This window comes from Struthio camelus, chromosome 4 (assembly GCF_040807025.1).
Source record: "Struthio camelus isolate bStrCam1 chromosome 4, bStrCam1.hap1, whole genome shotgun sequence".
Taxonomy (NCBI): Eukaryota; Metazoa; Chordata; class Aves; order Struthioniformes; family Struthionidae; genus Struthio; species Struthio camelus.
The window spans coordinates 19114130-19134850 of record NC_090945.1 but is presented as its reverse complement, the minus strand read 5'-3'; the positions used below and the strand labels follow the sequence as shown (position 1 = coordinate 19134850).

The 20721-nt window shown below is 40.1% G+C and overlaps 2 protein-coding genes across 2 annotated transcripts in view; one reads left to right on the top strand and one right to left on the bottom strand.

The window, feature by feature from the left end:
• Positions 1-1718: 1718 nt before the first annotated feature.
• On the bottom strand, positions 1719-7614 carry IL21 (interleukin 21). Its single transcript, XM_068941638.1, has 5 exons — positions 7480-7614; positions 7318-7353; positions 3298-3435; positions 1887-1967; positions 1719-1787 (listed from the first exon to the last, which is right to left on the bottom strand). Exons 1-5 carry the CDS (start codon positions 7612-7614, stop codon positions 1773-1775), a joined length of 405 nt encoding a protein of 134 aa, XP_068797739.1. The 3' UTR covers positions 1719-1772.
• The window catches only part of BBS12 (Bardet-Biedl syndrome 12), a 66025-nt gene continuing 52874 nt past the window's right edge, over positions 7571-20721 (top strand). The window contains exons 1-5 of the mRNA XM_068941629.1: positions 7571-7695; positions 11167-11260; positions 12240-12370; positions 16234-18736; positions 19857-20034. The gene's annotated coding sequence lies outside the window, so the exon portion shown is untranslated. The remainder of the gene's footprint in view (positions 7696-11166; positions 11261-12239; positions 12371-16233; positions 18737-19856; positions 20035-20721) is intronic.

Genomic DNA, 20721 nt, shown 5'->3' with positions numbered 1-20721 from the left:
AACCTAAAATAAGATTGTCATCAACTAGAAAGAGGGATGATGCAAGGGAAAAGAGAATTCACTATGTCAGATCTGTTCTGTGCAGCCCTGAGGATCTTCCTTCCTGCTCTGATGAATGTGATTGAGGAGGTTCACATTCCAGGACAGTGAAAATGTGCAGGCAAAAAATCTTTTTGTATTAGTTTTCCTTTAGGCTAATGTTGGTAGGGATGGAAATATTTTTAATAGCTCCCTCTTCCTTTCTGGAGGTAACTAAGCTTACTGCCATTTTCCATCATAATACTAGATGTACTCTCTCCAGTTTTCTCTCTCCACCACGTTTCTGCTAAGTAAAGAGAAGGTTATATGGAAGGTTAGTTTTTAATTGGAAGACTTTATACTCTTTTTTTTTTAGCTTGATCTCCAGCATACTGCTAGTGAAGTTGAACAACTTCATGTATCTCAAGTTGCTCATGCGGGGCTAATAGCTGTCGCACAGAGTTTTGGGGGTTAAACTAACAGCTGCTCCTTAGCTGAAAGAGTCTGGAGAGGTACAGTACCACTGCAAGCAGAATATGGTGATATATAATTAAGCTGCTAAAAATTAGTTTTAAATGCTCTGATACTGGTTTTTATTAAAACAAAGTTTCAATGCTATCTCTGGCCAAAGTTCCACAGAAATTTTCAGGATTCAGAAGATGTACAGTTAAGTTTCCACATAGCAAAAATTTGACAATTTTTTGAAGGAAAAATTGCAATTAAAGTTTAGACTATAAAAATGAATCAAGAATAAGAAGAATAAATAATGTTATGGTATATGAATATAAAATACTATCTTCTGACAAACAGCAGTATGCTTTTGAGCTGCTTCGCTCTGAATCATCAGCTATTATGTTTGTTGGACCTTTAGCAGTGGCTAGCCATACTAAGTGCCTCTGTGTATTTGCGATGCTAAATTGGAGGAGTTTAGATAGAATTCCATCTCCTGAAGCACTTTCTCCCCTAAAGAAGAATTTTAGATATCTGCTTCTAGTATTTGGGTTATGATCTTCTCCCTATTGAAAAGCCATGGCCAAAGTCCTGTTAATTTCAACATGGGAAAAAGATCAGACCCATACCACACAGTATAATTTGTAAATGGTTTTCCAGTAGTTTTGTTTTTAGAAAGAAGGTAATACAGTCTTTATACAATATAAATATTTGAAGTTGCACTTTCAAGAAAGTTAAATGCGGGATATTTTTCCATAGGTGACTAAGATACAATCTAAGATTTTATAAATAAAATTGTGTGTGTGGTACTGTTGTAGATAAAGAAAGTGGTCCAAACGGATAATTTTTCAGGCTTCAAAACCTCTGATAATTTGTATTTTTGTGTGCTGTTATTTAAAATTTCAAACATCCGTTTCTCAATTTCATCTGAGATCAGAGCACAAATACTACCAAAGCAGTAGCCATTCTTGGTTACTTCTAATCAGCAGAAGGTGCTAGTTAAGTCTCATAAGAGTCTCATAAGAAGTCTCATAAGTCTCATAATTTCATTTTGTGAAATTACATTTTAATTTTCCTTCTAAGGTGAGGCTCAGATCACTTTTGAAACATCATCTGTCTTATGAATAGCCATTCATATGGGCCTCCTTAACATTTTGGGGAGAAACTTTAATTTACCACACACACAGCACAGCATAGCATAGTAATGTGAAAATATAAGTATTTTCAATTGCTTTCTTAAATAACATAGTGTCTGCTTTAAATAGTGGATTTTTCTGTAGCCTTCAGTTCCAGCGGATCCTAAATTAATCCTTGAATAACTGTGAAATACAACACATTGTTAGAAATAATGGAAAATAAGTATATCTATATTTTTTCAAATGTCAAAAAACAGCCATGAGAAATCAACGCAAATTTACCTTTTTCATCAGTTTTGCAAAGCTCTTCAAAAAGTCTTTGGGTTTTTTTTTCTCATAAGATTCACATGAAGACTCACACTGCTGAAAGATAAAGTCATGTCATTTCTAAAAAGCATATCATAATCATATATAATACTCTGAGATTTCCTACTGAAAAAGCAAGAGGGCTGCAGTCAAAGCCTTTTACAAATGGAAAACATGAGCCTCAGAAAGGCTGTTCAGTCAGGGAGGGAAAGAAAGTGGTAACTACACCTTTGATTCACGTTTTTTCACAGAATCATAATCTGAGTGAGCTTGGAAGGGACCTGTGGAGATCCTCTAGTCCAACCGCCCTGCTCAAGCAGGGTCACCTGCAGCACCTTTCCCAGGATCGCGTCCAGACGGCTTTTGAATACCTCCAGAGAAGGAGACTCTGCAACCTCTCTGGGCAACCTGTTGCAGTGCTCTGTCACCCTCACAGGAAAGAAGTTTTTCCTCAGGTTCAGACAGAGCTCCCTATGTTTCAGTTTGTGGCTGTTGCCTCTCGTCCTATCGTTGGGCATCGCGAAGAAGAGTCTGGCTCCGTCTTCTCGACACCCTCCCTTCAGCTACTTGTGCACATCGGTCAGATCCCCCCTCGGTCTTGTCTTCTGCGGGCTGAACAGGCCCAGCTCTCTCGGCCTTTCCTCACAGGAGAGATGCTGCAGTCCGTCATCTAAGTAGCCCTCTGCTGGACTCTCTCCAGGAGCGCCATGTCTCTCTTGGACTGGGGAGCCCAGCACTGGACACAGGACTGCAGGTGAGGCCTCCCCAGGGCTGAGGAGAGGGGGAAGACTACCTCCCTCGACCTGCTGGCAACGCTCTTCCTCATGCAGCCCAGGAGACCATTGGCCCTCCTGGCCACAAGGGCACATTGCTGGCTCATGGCCAACTTGGTGTCCACTGGGACTCGCAGGTCCTTCTCTGCAGAGCTGCTTTCCAGCAGGCCAACCCCCAGCCTGTCCTGGAGCCTGGGGTTATTCCTCCCTGGGTGCAGGACCCTGCACTTGCCTTTGCTGGACTCCATGAGGTTTCTCTCTGCCCATTTCTGCAGCCTGTCGAGGTCCCTCTGAATGGCAGCACAGCCTTCTGGTGTGTCAACCACTCCTCCCAGTTTAGTATCATCAGCATTTTTGCTATAACCCTTAGCCCCTTGTCTAGCACATCAAATGTTTGCTGTTATTAAAATACATGCACACAGTTGACTAATAGGGTCAGAGTGAATGTCTTGTTCCAAAGTGGGAAAAAAAATAGTTATTTTTACTTCCCTAAGGTAGAAAAACAGACCCTTTTTTCATTAGAAATCTGACTTTTAGGACTACCATCATAGGTGATGTCTTACAAAAAATAAAGAATAAAGATCAAGATTTTAAGCATTGTAAGGAAATCCTACCGTCCCGGAATCTCTGAGGATGGTTCTTCTCAAGATGCTGACTGTTTTGATAAACGTAGAATTTACTTGGCTGTTTTTTGGCTGTAATTTCCAAGTTCCCCTCTGGAAGCAGGTCACAGCTGTGAATAGGCATCCATCCTAAGGCAGGAACAGAAGGAAGTCACTAAGTTACGGCCAAGCAGTTTTAAAATGAATATTGCAGCCCTTTTTTGCATGTGTACTGGGTAATTATCCATGCACCAAATTCAATATCCATGGTATTCATTGAGAAGAACTAACTTTCTTTTTTAGGTATGAAAGAGATCTTTAGCCTTTACTCAATTTTCTTTTCGATAATTGCTTAAGTATTTCCTCAGTAAATAAATGCCTGAAATCTCCCTTTGGATTTTAATCATTACAGGAACTAGAAGAAAATGTTATTTAAGACTAGATCATGGTACAGACTAGATCATGGTACATTTAGTAGGTTTTCACAAGCGCAGGCAAGAGTATTTAAAAAAAAAAATTAAGGCTGTAACTCTGGACTTCTCAATGTTTCATGTAGCAATATACTTTTTTAAATTCTTTGTGCTATTTCTAATGTCATCTATTTAATAATTATACTTGGAATTCACATAGAACTGCATGTTTACAAATACTATTTAAATATCCTTATTCAATAGGAGGGGAAATGGAGATGGTGAAGTTAGTTGCCTTACTACAGGGAAAAGAGGGAGTTAGGGTGAGAGGTAAGATAAGAAGCCAGGCTCCAACTTGCATTTTCCTCTAATGTTGCTTTAAATTCAGATGCCCCTTAAACCTGAGTCAAGACCAGTAAGCACCATCTATATCTAAGTTGAAAAAGAAGCTCTCTCTTGTTATGCTATATTGCAGTGATAGAAATTTTCTCTTTCTGTTGCTGCTGCTTGTATGGAATAAAAGCAACTTGCTTTTTTTCCCCTTCATGCTGCAGTTGCGTATTAATTTTACTGATGCTAACAGAAAATCTGCAAGCGGTCCAGAATCTCCTTTCCTGTGCAGTGGCCGTTTTCCTTGCTAGGCACACTGTGGAAAATATCACCAAAACTAGCCTAATGTCAGTAGAGAAAGAAGAGCACTGTTTACCGAAGCCAATTTCTAACCTGTTTTCCATTTTCCAGAGAAACATTTAGAAATGCTGATTATGCACATTAGAAAGGCTCCAAAGCCATCAGCTTTGTTTTGCATACCAACTGCTGCCAAAGCTAAATCTCATCCGGTTTATTAGATGTCACTGCAGTTTGCCACTTTTGCGAGGAGAAGGCAAAATCCTCGTTTGTTGATTATAGCAAATTTTAATAGCAATCTTTTATATTGGTCAGATAAAACATTTTATTTTCCTTGAAAACCACACATTTATGTTTGTTTCGAGCTTCTTACCGTAACCAGTCTTGCTTACTGGAAAAAAAACATTCGTTTTTAAAGAGATCAATTTTCCAGCTGAAACTGAAAACATTTTCTGCCTCATCCGTGATGAGCTGAGAAACCAGCATTTCTCATATATGCTACTTTTTTTTTTTTTTTTTTTTTTTTTTTGCTGAGTTAACTGTTAGCTGAGGGCAGGCCAGCAGTTGGAGGACCACAAGGATTGTGCTTTTTTGGTATGTCATGACAGGCGAAGCACTCTGATGAGTAGACATTAAAAAAAGACGGATCGCTAGTGATGTCTGAGGGTGGCTAGGCAAGCATGTAAAACTGCCCTGTCAAAAATGCTCTGCCTCTGATTCGAACTAACTTTGCAGATTACCCTGAAAAGCCTTCACTTCCTGAATCAGCGAACAGCAGGGTTAGATGCTGGTCTGACGTAAATCAGCATTGTGCCATTGGCTTCCACTGCGATGCCCTGTTGTCACCTGCAGTGGATCAAACTTAGTCTCTTTTCAGTCTTCAACCAGTTTCAGCATCAACATATTTCCTCTGAGTTGGTGTGCTCTCATCTCTTAAACTTCTTCTCACTTGCCCTTTTTTTTTTTTTTTTTTTTTTTTAATATTTCACAGCTGAGTGCACAGAGAAGTTGTGTGGGACCGAACTGGGGCTAACACTCGGTCTGCTCACAGGAAACTCCAAGGAAGTCAAAACCAATAGTGATAAACTACTGAGTTTTGGATCTTATAAAAGACAGCCTTCCTCCTGCATATTCAAGGCCAAGTTCAAATCTGGCACAAGCAGATTTTCTCATAAACAATATTCTGATATTTGAAAAAACAGATAAAGACTTATTAAATCCAGTTGTGTATATTATAGTGTAGTTGCACTTAATCATGCTGTATGCAATTTTACCACACTATAATTCCTATGTAAATATTTGGGCGTTTCGGTAAATATAAGGGTGAAGTGCTTGTTATGCTACAACCGGGTAATGTAATTGCTGGTGACAATTACTGGTAGCACACTGTAATTAAAAAAAAAAAAATTTTTTTTTCAAAGGCTGAACCTGTATCAAATTTAGAACCTTCTAACATACGAGTTCCTTGACTCCTGCAGTTGTTGAGGGAGCTATTCGGCACCTCCCAGAATCAGACTTTAAAGCCCTAAGCTGCAAGCAAACTGCTGTCTTCCTTCCTGAGGTGACCATGTTTTTTGTTGTTTTTTTTTTTAAAGGCTCTGATTAAGTGATTACTCACTAGTTGTATGTGCTTTGTTTCAGAGGTAGTGGCAGACATTGCTGTAAAATGACACTAATCATCTGATTCTTTTCACTTTGACATAAGAAGTTAGAAAGAATGTTAATGAAAAAACCCGAGCACTTAGCTAGGGTGCATTAGGTTCTTGCATCGCACATGTTTCTAGCAATGAGGTGGAATAGATCTCTTTTGGTCACGCTTATACGTTTTCGGCAAGTAAAAAAATGCTCCTAACTGTAAAGCCTAGGAAGAGGCTAACGAAAGCTGTCCCAAACATGGTGAGTTTTTTCCTTTCTTTTTATTGTTATTTTGCAAGATAGTTTATGGTCCTTAGTAAATAGTTTTATACTTTGTGTATTTCTTTAAAAAAACTGCATAACGATCTTTTTTTTTATATGCAAGTCAAAACGGTTTGCTTTCTGAGGAAGTTGTCAGGGCTCAAAATTCATTATTACAGTTCATTTAAGACAGCCAATAACAGGAAAAGTATCACATTATATGAGCCTTGGCTAGCTCTAGACCTTTGAGTATGCCGTATTGGGGAATATCAAAAGAAAGCAGAAAATGTTCATCTTTCAAGCTTCTAAGACTTGTTATTTTGTTATTAGCACTTAGTTTCACTGGAAGTCCCGCATCTGGCTGCCTTCTAGCATGCAGAAGCTTTCTGTGACTCTAACATAACTTACTACACACAATAAGTTCTAGACTTTGGATAGCACAAGATGTCAGCATTAAATAATATATAAAGCAACTATGTATATAAGAAGGGATTTACAAAGATTTGTGTTATTTTAACTAACTATAACGCAAAGAGAAATACAGTCTGCTTGCAGAATGCAGTTTTATCTTCCCAGTTTACCTAACCTAATAGCACAGCGCTCGTACACGAGTAGTCTTACAGAAACCATGGTGACTACGAATAAGAGGAAGCACTATATAATATGGCGTTGCTGTCCCGCTCCTGGCATTTAGCCTCGGGGAGCAAAGGGGAGTCCCTTCAGGCTTGGTTCAGGAATACTCCTGGTCCTGTTCCCTGAAAGCTTTGCTGCTCTTTCAGATCTCTCATGAAACCCTGTTATTAGCACTATTTCTCAAGTAAAGGGAATACATGTAGATGCTGGATCTGTGTGCGTATGTTAGACTGCACACACCAGAGTAAAGTAGTAGGTAAGGTAATGTAATACAAACACTATTCAGACATTAAAAATCCAGAAAAAAGAAGGAACTTCTATCAAAGTATTTTCTTTTTCAGTCTAGCTTGCATTAAAAGTACTAGGTCACAGATACGAAAAAGAAGGCATCTGTCATTTGTCAATGGAAGAAACCAATATAAAATAAATTTGATATGATTAGAAGGAAATCTTAAAGCAGTCTCACCACAGGGTTTTCTGGTGTATGCAGCAATTCAGCATCCTACAATAAAACAAATGTGAGTTAGAATGTTTAGCATTTGAAAATGATGTCCCTCACAAGATTTATTCTAAGCAATATATGATGCTTGAAAATAATTTTAAATATTATGATAAATACTTTGCTTACCTCATCTTTCACTGCGGTTTCTAACTGTTCAATTGTCTTTACAAGCTGTTTGTATTTTACTGCTTTTTGTGGAGCTGCAGTCAGCACCATACTGGAACAGAAGAAAAGCATACAGAAAATGATCATCCTCTCCATACTGATGAGTTCTGTTTTAAAATGTGTCAGGAGCAAAGTTATGCTATCCAAGATGAACACTTCAGTTTGAACTGTTCTCAGGTATGCTATGTACCTACCTATTTATTGCTCCTTGCTGGAGATGTAAAACCCACCCATTTCAGTTTGGAAAGCTTTGTAGAATGGATTAATGAGTAACCCTTTTTTCTTTTCCACTGGCTAGGTGTATGTATGTGAGTTTGTGCGTAGGGGGCAGGGATTGATGGAGTGAATGAAAATATGCCCCATCTGCACATTGGACAGGAAAAAAAGAGAAAAGGGTGAATTCCCATTTTCACTTTGAGTCAAGAAATGAACGTAGTAAAAAGTAGGTACTTAGAAACTATAGACCTAGGTAAACAGAGTCTACTTTTTTTTTTTTTCCTGTTTCTTACTGCATCTTATCTCTCCAATCCAGTTGAAGCCCTTTTGTATCACTGTTGGAGAAATACAATAGGACTTCTTTTCAGAATTTAAAAATGTGTTATCCTACTTACTTTATAGCTTCAAAGGGCCTTGGCTATTTTCCAATGTCTGTGGACTGCCGCTTTTACATTCATGGCTTGGTTTCTGTGACAGCTGTGAGTAAAAACTCATTTTAGCACTTAAGCCAGATGAAGTTTGTTTTATTGAACTTCACACTGATGCCAGGTGTTTTAACAGTATCTTAGAGAATATGTCCACCAGGTGGTGAAAGTGCAGTTGCAGGGGTCTGAGCTCAGGGAGGTGCAATCCAGTGGCAGAGATGAATCGCCTTCCCCTGCCCCTGCACAGGCAACATCTGCTCCCTGGCCCTTGAGGGGGGCAACACTGGAGGAGCAGGGACTAACCCCTGTAAGTCCCAAGGTATGTTATCACTTTGCAGCAGTGGTCCAGAGCTTATGATGGCTAAACACATTCGATTACATACTGCAACAGTTAGGCTTGTGATTAATTTTTGCAACTTACTGCAACCTCTTGGATGAAGATGTGATGCTGAGGCCTGAGAAACAATTCTCTGAGAATGTAAAAGTGCGTTGTTTGGTATGAAATCAATTTAAAAAATGCTTTCTTTAAAAAATTTAAAGCCCGGAATAAGAACAGCAGAATTATCTGGAGTAAGAAATAAAGCAGACTCTCCTAATTTCCTTCCAAATTAATACCTGTTGTGATTAAATGTATAAGCTACTTTTGAGGAAATATATTTCAGATTATTACTTTGGAGAAGTGCATTACTGAAAGCAATTTCCTCCAACAAATGCTGGTAAGGAATGCTATCTTACAGCGTCTTCCACTGTTGCCTTCTTTCTGAACGACTGCCACTAAATTTAAAGGTGTTTAAAGGTACCCTGAAACATACTCCTTTTTTTAGATTAGTTGCATCCAGCCCAAGCCCACTTTCTGTCACTTGCAATGAGATGCACCATTCTCACCAGGGCACTTAGTATTTATTGGACTGCCACCTCTGATGAGGATCGGTTGACTTCAAGATCACTGTTCCTAAAATTTCATCGCAAGAAGGAAAAAAAAAAAAAAAAAAGACTTTGATCTTGTCTAGGCTTTATAATGAAACTGCGCTTATGTATTATCATCAGTAAACAGTTATCAGCTCTGTGGCAACATCGTTAAATGGTTACTGTAAAGAGCAATTAAAGTCACTTGGATACCTTTACCGTGCCAAAAAAAAAAGGTGCTCAGATGTCTTTCAAAGTAAATACGTGCCTTTGGAGGTCTAAAGATTTCATACTATGTGCAGAATGTGTAGACTTTACATAATCTACACAGTATGTGGACTTCAGTTTGGTGTCGTCTTTATCTAGAACAATAGTCCGTGTAAGAAGCTAATGTGTAAAATGCACCTGTGTGTGCATGGTGAGTGAATCTGGGCAGGTGCACATTCCGTTGTGCTTGGTGGTTCCTTTCAAAATCAGCATCTAAGCTGGTGCAGCATCTGTTTCTATGTCTAAGCCATTTTTAACCTTTTTGAAACTGTATAGCTTGTAAAAGAAGAAATTTTATGTGTGTATGCATGTGTCCACAAACACACTCACACTTCTATATGCATACACACAAAATCTCTCTCAGTAAAAGGGATAGCCAATAACACCTGGTACAACAGAAATCCTGAAAAAGGAGAACTGAAATGGGAGAGACAGAAGGATATTCTCTTCTACCGTATAGTCTTAAAACTTAATCTCTTGAAGAAAAAACAGAACGGTCATTTTTTTCTTTTCTTTTGATGGACATGTTTTGAAATTATTTTAGATAAGCAGTCCAACTAGCCTGCGGAGTAGGGGGGAAGCTGTTACAGGATGTTTTGGGGTTCAGCCTCAGTAGGTTTTGTTCAGAATTTATATTAATTTATAGCTAAGACTCTTTAATGGATATTAGCAGCAGTAGAGAATATTTCATTTCAGAAACTGTGTGATGACTAAGGCCTATTTTTATCTCCCCTCCCCACCCATTCCTTTCGTGTGAAGCTTTGCAGAAATTGGTGTGTCATTTGTTGTTCTGTGAGCCTCTGTGAGGCTGCTGAGGGATGGAGAGATTAATGATAGTAGTGTTCTTCGCATGAAGACGATACTTAGCTCTACTCCTCTTTACCATAACTGGACCTTTTTCTTTTTCCAGTAGTTTGTTGAGTAGTAGTTTGGATGAACATACTTTGGCTTCTCAATCCAGTTTTTGATGACGCCATTGGAAGTAGTGATAGTTCGAGTGCAGGTCGCTGATAATGTCTGCTTCTGCCTTGTATTGTCATTATTTCAACTTTGAGCTCCTTTTGTGGAGCTCTTTCATGCTCAGCTTCTGTAGGTGATCTTACTAGCCATGGCAGCTTTTATTTTATGCATCTGTATCTGCTTAGTAGGCTGGAAGCTTTTCTACTTGGATGTGCAGTATACCTCTGTTAGCTGTGTCTTAGTTAGATGGTTGGCAATTATTCTTGCAAAGATATCGTTGCAAATAGGTTACGTTGGCCAGATAAACTCAGGACCACTCAGAAGCTTCAGTTAGTGCACGGTATGACTGTCCATGCGTTCTTAGAAACACAGAACAGGAAGGGAATAACACAGAGGCCATCAGCTCTGTTCCCTGCCCTCACGGGTACTACGCCATAATAGCAGTTACTCATGTGTTTGCCTCCGTTGCTGGTCCAGATTGCCCCTGTGCTTAGCCAGCAGGAACTTTCTTGTTTCCAGCCTAAATGCATTCACAGCTAGTTTATCCCTTTTGTTCTTGTGGTGAAGTTGTCCTTCAGCTTAAGCCATGTTTTCCCCCAACTTGATGCTTACTTATTTGATGAGCTTATAGACAGCAGTCATACCCTTTTGGCACTGAACTGAACAAACAAGGTCTTTTCGTATACCTGTCCCCCTAACCATCCGATCAGTTCTGCTCTGCACGCTTCCAGTTCTTCTCTCTTGGTTAGGGTGGTGCATAATATTCTGGATGAGGTCCCGACTGCTCCTTTTACAGTGACATTAATATTTTATTACATCAGCTAGAAATACCTTGCCTATTACAGCCTAAGGTTGCCTTTGTCTTTGTCCTCAGTGCCTTGCTGGACAAGAGTATGCGCCATCTGCATTCTGGATATTGATGTGTCTCGGGCATTTCCAGATATTGATCCTAGCCTGAACAACCACACGTAAGGCTATCCTTAAGCACCGTAGCAGAATCATACCTGCAAAGCTAACAGTCATGGCAATTTTCATCTTGTATTTTTTCATAAACTTTTAATAGTTAGGGGTCTAATGCAGTGGTTGGAATCCAAAACTGTGCTCTCTCTGGAGGTACAATCCGAATAATAAAACAGAGAGATAATCACAAGGCTCAGCATGTTCCTAACCTGGCGGGTCCTGACATCCTGTTGCTTTAGGAAAGAAAGAAATTATCATGGCAAACTAAGGCCACGTTAAATTCACTGAACCAAGCTCAAGCCTGATGTGCACAATTTAAAATAAGCTCTTTATTTGAAGAGCTTGAGTCCTTGCAAACTTCGTACTGAAGCGAAGCTGTTACGTTAGGCTGGGCTTCTGCCTTCGCATTTAGGTTTACTTAATGATCTTGCAAACCGAGTTCAAGTTGGAAAAACTTGGTCATGGCTAACAGGTTGTGTGTACTGTTTGTATGTAGTCCTAATGAACCTTTTTGTATGGCACTGCACTACAAGATGCAGTTTATGATAAAAGAAAAAGATGAAAGATTTTTTACGTGAAAGGTTGATTGCAGTGAAAACCACGGCATACTTTTGTGGTGAAACCCATTATGTAAAAGAGCGGCTGTACTAAAAACCCAGGGACAGTTTGGACAGTAAGTAGTAAGCACTGACCATTTCTACAGGGAAGCATCACAGAAATATGGCAGACTTTTTTCGTTTACTGATTCAATTCAATTCAATTTGTTCATTCATTTATGGGATACCTCACAGTTTTGGTGGATATACGCTGGAGAGATGTGTCAGCCTGAGATATTCCTGAATTAAATCTGTGGTATATTAAATTAGTTACCATGTCAGCTAAGTAATTAGAATGTGAAACTAAGCAACAAGTATTTGGCAGTGGGGTAGCTGGTGGTTGCATATCATTTCTCTGAAATAGGGTATAGTCTTCTGTTTTGTCTTACAGGCTATCTGGGCACGATAATTGTTTGAAGAAAGGCACTTTAACAGAGAAAGTGAAAAATGAGGACAAAGAAGAGCGTCCTTTATGTCTAGGCAGTGGAGAAAACTCCTTGATATCCCTCTCATCAGATAAGCGTGAGCAACATGCTTTTTATATACGTCATTTCTCTTTTGTGGCTTAGGAACATGCTGAGTCAAATAATGACACTCTCTCTTGCGCCGTCGTCTGCCTGGCCGCGAGGCAACGGCTGCAGAATGGAAATCTGAAAAACCTCCCATCCCTGGCCCGTGAGGCCAAGTCTTCCTCTTTCCTTCTTGTGATAGTGCCACTCAACACCCAGATGCTGAATGACTTCGACCCTGAAAGCCCAGTTCCCCCACCCACATTTTCCTTTACAGTATAGCTGAATGGAGGCTTTTCCCATAGCTTAGTCATTGCTATGGCTCAGCTGAAAAAGCCTGCAATGTACAGGGCTGCTTTCAAAGAATTTTTGTAGATGGAGTTTCATGCATGTACTGTGACTCCGGGGGGTTGTAGGGAAGGCAAGGGGAGACAAATAATGCTGTGAAATGGGAGTCTGGGCAGGGGGCACCTGTGTAACAGAGATCTAGGAGAACTGTCTTTAAAATATTTTTGACAGCTGTGTAAGTTCAATCCACGCTGTCTAAATCTTTTTTTTCTTACTGTAAGCTTTTGTATAATTTTTCTATTTTCTAACTTTGCTTAGAAAAGAGAAAACCAAACCACCAAAAATAGGGAAAAAAGCTATTCCTAATTTGAAACTGTTTACTCTAACAATCAAAATAAATACACCCATGAATGTAATAATACAGATGTTGAAAAATTAATAGACTGCATACGGAACTATAAAATTAGCCAGAGTTTCCATAGTGTTCCTCCAGAGTTGTCGCAGCCAGTTCTAACCCATACTAAAGTACATCTAACATTTACTAATAAAAAAGGGTCCCACCCAGTGGATGAAGGAACTGGAGGAATAGATGGAACATCTCTTACAGGGCAATGTGCACTTATGTCCTGAAAATACTGAAGATCAGCGGGATGCAAAGCGAGGGCTTATATTATAGAAGATTCGTCTTATATCGTCTAAGGACAGTAGCATCGAGTAGAAGCATTAAGGCAATTTTCAGTTGCTGGTAAAGAAGTAGAAGAGTCTAACAAGTAGTCCCCTGCCTGGGTTATAGAGTAAAGGCTTATGAGTCTGTTCAATATTGGCAAGTCAAATTGAAATATTTCCCTATTGTAGCCTGTCTTTTCCTTGCTTCTGGAGAGTAACAGAACAGAGCATCAACTCACCCTCCTGTTCAAAAGAATAGATCAGGCAGTCCTGCCATGAGGAGAAATGCAAGGTAACTTCTATTACCATATTTGCCCCACCAGACTAAGCTCATAATTCTCAAACGTCTAGAAAAATGTCTTCCATATATGAGACATAAATACGTGACACTGCTTGCCCGGTAAACGGCTTTACATTAATACAGAAAGACAGACAATTGGAACAGAACTAGCTCGCAACCCTGAAGCTGAAAAAGGATCAAATTTGAATCCACTCATTTTTGAAAGCCAAAGGGCATGGAAAAGAACAAAATGAGACCTGATACTCAGTACAGAGAAATCACCAAACAGATTTCTCCTGACTTCAAATAACTTCTGTAAATGCCAGAAAAAACTCCTACCAGGAGTTCGTGATATGGGCTGGTCTGGTACCTAGATACTGTGGGCATGCCTGCATTTGGGCTCTATTACCAGATTTTAAAATTATCATCGTATGCTTCTATTAGCGAACATCACTGATGTTAACATTATAATCTGTGGTTCTCAATTGCAATTAAGATTGAAGTACAGTGCCACGTAACAGAAAAAGAGGCAAGGTTAGAAGAGAGAGCCTTCATGGATAGAAAGTAGAATCTGCTTGTCAGACAGACAAAATCTATATGAATCTACTCATTTATTTTGTCTGAACTTTGGAAACTGCTTCGGTTAGTGAATATGCCTGAGGAACGTAAAGCCATTTGCAAACGTTCCTGTATCGCCTCATTTGCTTTATACCAAACATTATATTATCTTAATTCTCCCCTGTGTAGCAGACGTGCACAATTGACTATGATTATAAACCAGAACAATTTAACATTAACAGCAAATGCATGTACATTACATACTAGGTGCATCCAGCTCCAAGGTCTTAATTAAACCCAAACAAGTTTGTACATACTTAGTTTGAGTGCTGTATTTGGGTCCTTATCAACTAATAACAACAAAACCTGTTGACGTTTTGTGTCTTTTGAAAGGCCAGAGTCTGAGACAAGTGTGGGCCTGCTACGCAAAGATGTAGATATTCAGAAGAATAGTCTTCTGACCCCGTCCTTTCACGACTTTCTTTTAATGCTGGAGCTACCTCCCACCTCCTGGGTCACACCTTTCTTTGCACACAGGGTGGAAGAAGCCTTGCTGGGTCACCAAGTGTAGTCTCCTGCCATTGCAGGCATCCACGTCATATAGTCCTTTTCACATCTCGGCTAAAAACCCTTGCGCTGGGCCTTATCATCTCAATCTCCGTAATAATAACGGCTTCAAGCTTTTTCTGTGCCTGACCTGCGTTCCAGCTTTTATAGGGGAACTTTGTTCTTATTTATAGTACTACTAATAACCTTTCCCAGCTACTAGAGGACAGCCACCTTCTGAAGACAAGTCAGCAGTTGACAGGAAGTCAAGATACCACAGTCTCTTTAACAACTCGAGGGCAGAAAATAATTTTTCAGCTGAAAGACACTGAAGGAGGTGGGATCAATAAGAAAGACAAGTCACTGCTCCCCTGCTGTACTGCAATGATGACTTCTCCCCCAGACATAGTGCCTGCTGGCTTTGCATTGGGGATCCTCAGGTCATCTTAGGATGCATGTGAAAGCGGTTATGCCATCTTTCTACAGCATAAGCATTCTGTAAAAGCGTGCATGTTTCGTGATGACTCCACTAAGAGATGGTATGGCCTATGGTGTAGAAGGCAGGGATGGAGTAGTATTGCAATCCAACAGTAAATGTCACATCCATTCAAAACGTTCAAAAAGAAAAGTCAAAAGAGACATACTCAGATGTTGGATAGTGAATGAAGGGAGCAGGATGGCACAGAATACAAATGCTGCCTTTGTGACACTCACTGACATTAATGAGCAGAAGGAACAAAGGTTGGAAGAGAATTTCTTCTATGCTGGAGCGTCAGCATCGTGACACAAATAAAAAGCAAGCCATTACAGGCTCCAGATGGACAAGTCTAGTGCAAAAGCTAGTGCAGTCTAAGGAAATGCTTTTGCTGACTCCAGTGGTTTCTGTAGTAAGACCAGGACTACATATGTAACTACTTCACCAGCCAGTGGACCTCCCTGTATCCTGCCCTGCGCTGCATGGTGATCAGCCTGGCACCACAGCCTGCATTTCGGTTCTCCAGGTGCTACAGACAAAATTCAAGGTTCAATGTTATGGATGCCTTTGGAGGTTACTCTCAAGGTTTGGAGCAGCTGCTGTGGGAGTGTGGGATCTCTGCAGCAGTACAGCAGTTCCACCATCATATAGTCTACAGCAATATATGCAGTAAGGCTAATGAGTGGCTATGGCCACCTTTCCCTCCTCTCCAGCAAATCTGCCCTGATTTTACCTTCCTTACAAATGTACTCTACATTAAATTATCTTTAAAATCAAATACACTTTTTCACTTTTTATTATGCCTTACCTTTTTGCATGTCTTGGTAGAAGCAGATGACTGAATATCACTTTTAGTCCTAACTAGTTTCACTTTCTGGTTCTCATGTATTACCAAAATATTGCAGTCTTTAGATTGTTCCGCTCCTCATGTATATGTATATGTTTGTGTGCATATAGCATTTATATTGGAATTATTTTTTCAATGACAGCATATGTATTGGTTTCAAGTTCTATAAACTCTCCCCGTTCACATTTTCCTCCTGCCAAAATTTTTGTCTCCCAGGTCCAGGAACAGCGTCACTGGGGCACTTCTGTGGCACGACAAGAAACGGTGGGAGCAGAGGAGCAGCGTGAGATTGCAGTGGGGAAAGTGGTTGGCCTCCCCTTGGGACTACTGCAAGTCCCTGACTGCAGAGCAGTGCCCAGCTTCTGCCATGAGCTGCTGCTGTGTGTGCTGTGAACCGCTGGATCTGCCATCAGACACTGCTTGTTCTTGGAGCTCCTGCAACAGAGAAGAGGCTCTGGTGTCATGCTGCATAACCAAAGGGAAGGCTGAGGCAGGAGCCACCTCTGCGAACCTCAGGAGATAGTAATGCAAGTGCTTTCTTCTGCAGCAAAGCCATTTGAGAAGTTTCTACTCCAGGTCCCAGCCACTCTCTTGTGTCTCTGCATCACAGTTTATTGTTATTTCAAGTTTAAAATGCCTCCCACAGAGGGTGTGGGGGTTTTGTTTGTTTGTTTTTTTTATTGGAATCGTTTCGCTATAGACTCAACTTTCTTCTAGCACAACTGACAGATCTGCAAATAGCAATGAGTTGCTAGCAGTCAGAACCGTTTACGCTGGCTTTACCGCTGATGAAAACTGCCCGTCGCCTACGCAACAAGTCCTTTCCTGGCACACAAAGCAGAGGGGGCTCAGCAGCATCGTTCCAGGAATGGGAATTTTGTGCAAGAGCAAACATGATTAGGCCCTTTAGCTATGGCTGAAGCAAAACTTCTTAGAGAATCGTTTTAAGGAAGTTCTCTTCCTTAAGATGATTCTGTAAGAGTGTAGGGAAGTCTTAACTCTGCAGCCTGGCCTACAGGTTAAAGATCTTGCAGGTATAATTGTGTCACTTAGGCAGGGTTTGTTAGGGTTTTTCAGGCAATTATATCAATAAAATTTCTGGTGTGGATGTAACTGTACCGGTATAGAATTGTCTTAAGAAGGAGCACTAATTATTCTGTTTCCCATATATGAATTGCTCTGTGAGGCTAATGCACTTTGTTATGACTTTATACTTAAATAAATATGCTACTTCGTTGCTTGCAGCAGGCTAGGGAATATTTTGAGGGAAATATTTGACTACTTCACACTTTCCTTAAAAAGATAGAACTTGAATGTAGCATCTATGAACAACAGCTTTTCTCACTAAAATTATTTCACATTTCTCTATCTTTGTAACCATAGGTATATAATAGACATGAATATGTGTATGCATGTCTACAGATATATCTATTAAATGCGCACATGCATAGATTTAGAAAGCTATATGGCGCAGTTGCTTTGCATAAGGAGTTTCATTTCTTTTCACAGGTCAGCACGTTAAGCGAACCTTGGAAAAACTATTGTGTGATCAGACACCACACTGAAGCAGCAGCACCCGTTTGGTAAAGGTAGTCTTGGATAAAAAGCTGAATGCTGTGGTTTCAATGACTTACTGTTGAAACCTTGTGGTTTCTGTGTAGGAGGTTATACAAGCTGGACACGTTTGACATCCTTGTTTCTGAGCTGTGAAATCTGTACATCTAATTTATGAAAATTATCTCTGGTTTAATTTTATTCTTTTTTTTTTAATGAAGTCAACATGATATTTTCCTTGCATTCAGTGGAAACAATAATGGAAATGTTTTAAGATGTTCTGTGAACCTGTTTTGACCTCAAAAGGGAAAAGAATCAAGACAGTCTTGATCACGATTAAAGTTTAAGAAGGAAATTAAATACAGGGACTGAGAAATGGGGTGGGGGGGGAGAAGAAAGCATCTCTCCAGTGTGGAGACAAATTGAGAAATTAACTTTGGGAAGTGACGTAGACATTATAAAATCAGAATCTTGCAAGTGAGAATTTGATATAAAAAAACCCTGTCTATTTAAATAGGGAAATTTAGAATGAGCAATGGTACTGGTACCAGTTAGGAGACCTTGCAATATCTGTAGGCTTTCACATGCCCTAAGTAAACTGGTAAAATGACATGTGAGGTAAAAACAACAGCAATGGAACTACTTTAAACGCAGGATAAAGAGGCAGCTGCAGCAGAAGCAGTTGCAATCACTCGGATTCATTATTGAGCAGCAGGTCGGTAACATGCCTTTTTTTCCTGGTTTAGTTTTATCATAGTTCAGTGAATTGATTCAGTCCCTCAAGGGGGTAAAGTGTGCTGATGTTGCTGCCAACAACCTACACGCACAGCTGGGGTTGGAAGGAGGCGAAAGCAAATTTCTTGTCTTCTCTGCTGCGTAGCTGTAGCAGAGACACATTCATGTCTGCATCACCAGACTGGACCTGGGAGAGTTGTGGACCCACCCGTATTACCCTGCTCTCTTTTACCTTGCTCCTCTTCTCTCTTCTGCTCTGATTAGTTCCTACCATCCGAGAAGTCCCCAGAGAGCTAAGCTGCTGGCAGCACAGGAGACCTGGGCCTCTGGTATTGGCAAATGATATTCCTTTCACTGGCACGAGTAGCAGAACCACACTGACTGCCCAAACGTAGGTGTTTTCAGCAACAGCAAGTTTTACCTCTGAAAGGTGAGTTCCCAGAAAGATGTACGACATTTTCTGTGGTCAAACTCTGTAAGTGAATCTATGAAAATCTATTACAAGTGAGCAAAGACTCCTGAATACCAAACAAAGGAAAAGAAAAAAAGAATATTCAAGGTGCACAACAGACCTGCAACGTGCCATGCTAAAATATAAATGCAATTAGTACTTGTGTGAAAAATAACTACTTAGTGCATCTGTGGGAGTAGAAAAATCCATCTGAAAGCCTTAGTCAAAGACTGTGATACTTTTGTGTGAGCAAAGATTGAAAGTGTGATCACTCACTATCATTTCGTTTCAGAGGGATGACTGCAAGATTCTTATTAATAATTTTCAGTAATTTCTATATCAAAACATTGGCATAAGACCATAGATTTTTTTTTCTTGCTACTATCTGCCTCATTGTTCTTGATGAGGAAGTTGCTTCTTTTGAAAAAAAAAATTGCGTTACTCTAATGTTGTGCCTTTGACTGGAAAATGAAGATATCTTGTACTGCTTGTGTTTCCTTTCCAGAAACCTGAGCCAATAAACATCATAACTGCAGCTGTAGGTGAACATGCTAGGAAAACAGTAAAATTGCTGAGTTAGGGTACTGTTCTGGACAATGACATTTTTCTTGCCTGTTAATCACGTGCTTGCTGCAGACTTAACACTTGACACCTCGTTCCTTGAGCGATGTTTTTTGATCTCTGAGATAACCTGTGGAAAACAGAGAGAGAAAAACAAGGATGCATAGAAGATGTCAGTCCAAATCAATGGCGACTTTTGAAAAATCACACTTTTCCCATAATCATTGCAAACATGTGGGAAATGCAGATAGCCAAGGAACAGTTTGCATTTTGGGGATGCAAAATTTAGCTAGAATCAGTATCATAAGGTGAGCATTCCTCTCCATATAGCTGAATTTCCAGCCTGGATCCTCCTCCTCTGTTATCACTAGGATTGCACAACTATTTCTGTATTGAACCTGAGGAAAACCAGTGTCTCTCTCTCTTCGTTTTCTCTTTTTCTGTGTAACTCAGCCTGCAGTTCGTCCGATCCCTGGCTGGTGATGTGTCTAGGTGGTTCTCCTGCCTGCCACGTTTATGTTTTTTTATTTTTTTTAAGATACTGGCCTAAGTCATTTAAGCGTAAGCCAGCAGACGCAAGAAGGAGATGGTGAGTATGAGAGCTTCTTACCCAGCCTTTATCTTCAAACCAGAGCACCACCTGCTGCTGTTGCTGACTGCACTACTACTGGCAACCACGTACGTGCCTGCAGACCAACCACAAGCAAAGTAGAATGGTAAGAGCGTACATCGCTAGGAAGATTGCGTTTTATGTGCCCTTTGGACTGGTTGAAAGGTGCACGTTTATCAGTACTTTTAGCCACAACACCTTCATCTTCTGCATGCACTGCAGTTGTATTGTCCGTATCATGCATGCTACATACGGAGTTGCTGATTGGACTCCAAAGGTTTTAAAATAATTATATGTGATGTTGCTGCACAAAGGATGAGTGCGTGAAGGGAAGTGGAAACGGTAAAGCTCAAGAGCAGGAAAACTCTTTGCTTGTGTTCAAATGAGAATGTCAGAAACAGCCTGAAGGAAAAAAGGAGACAAAGAAGTAATTTCCAAAACATAACCAGAGGTCAAAAGAAGCTGATGTATTCTTTCAACTTGTTGCGTGTGGCAGATCTGCAGAAGGTTAAAAAGGAACGTTGTTCTATTTTGAAAGGTGCCATGAAAAATACTGAGTGTTGCAGAGAAACAATAAATAGATCCTGTAGCTTGCCTCCTGCCTCTGTTCTTGCCATCGCTCTCTGGCGTTTCTCTGGTGGCCATGCTCAGTTTTTCTGAGAGAATTTCCACCATTCACTTGACTTTAAATTGTCTTTGAATTGAGCAGAGTTTGAACAGTTTGGGCCCATGATATAATCACATGCCATGATAGCTCTCCCTGTTCATCCTCTGACCTGTCTTGTTTTCTCCT

Excerpts from the sequence above, each read along its gene's own strand:
- IL21 (XM_068941638.1), bottom strand. The coding sequence starts at position 7,614 with ATGGAGAGGATGATCATTTTCTGTATGCTTTTCTTCTGTTCCAGTATG. Across the intron at positions 3,436-7,317 it reads ATACACCAGAAAACCCTGTG|GATGGATGCCTATTCACAGC; the intron begins GTGAGACTGCTT and ends TTCCTGCCTTAG. Across the intron at positions 1,968-3,297 it reads TCCTCAGAGATTCCGGGACG|CAGTGTGAGTCTTCATGTGA; the intron begins GTAGGATTTCCT and ends TTTATCTTTCAG.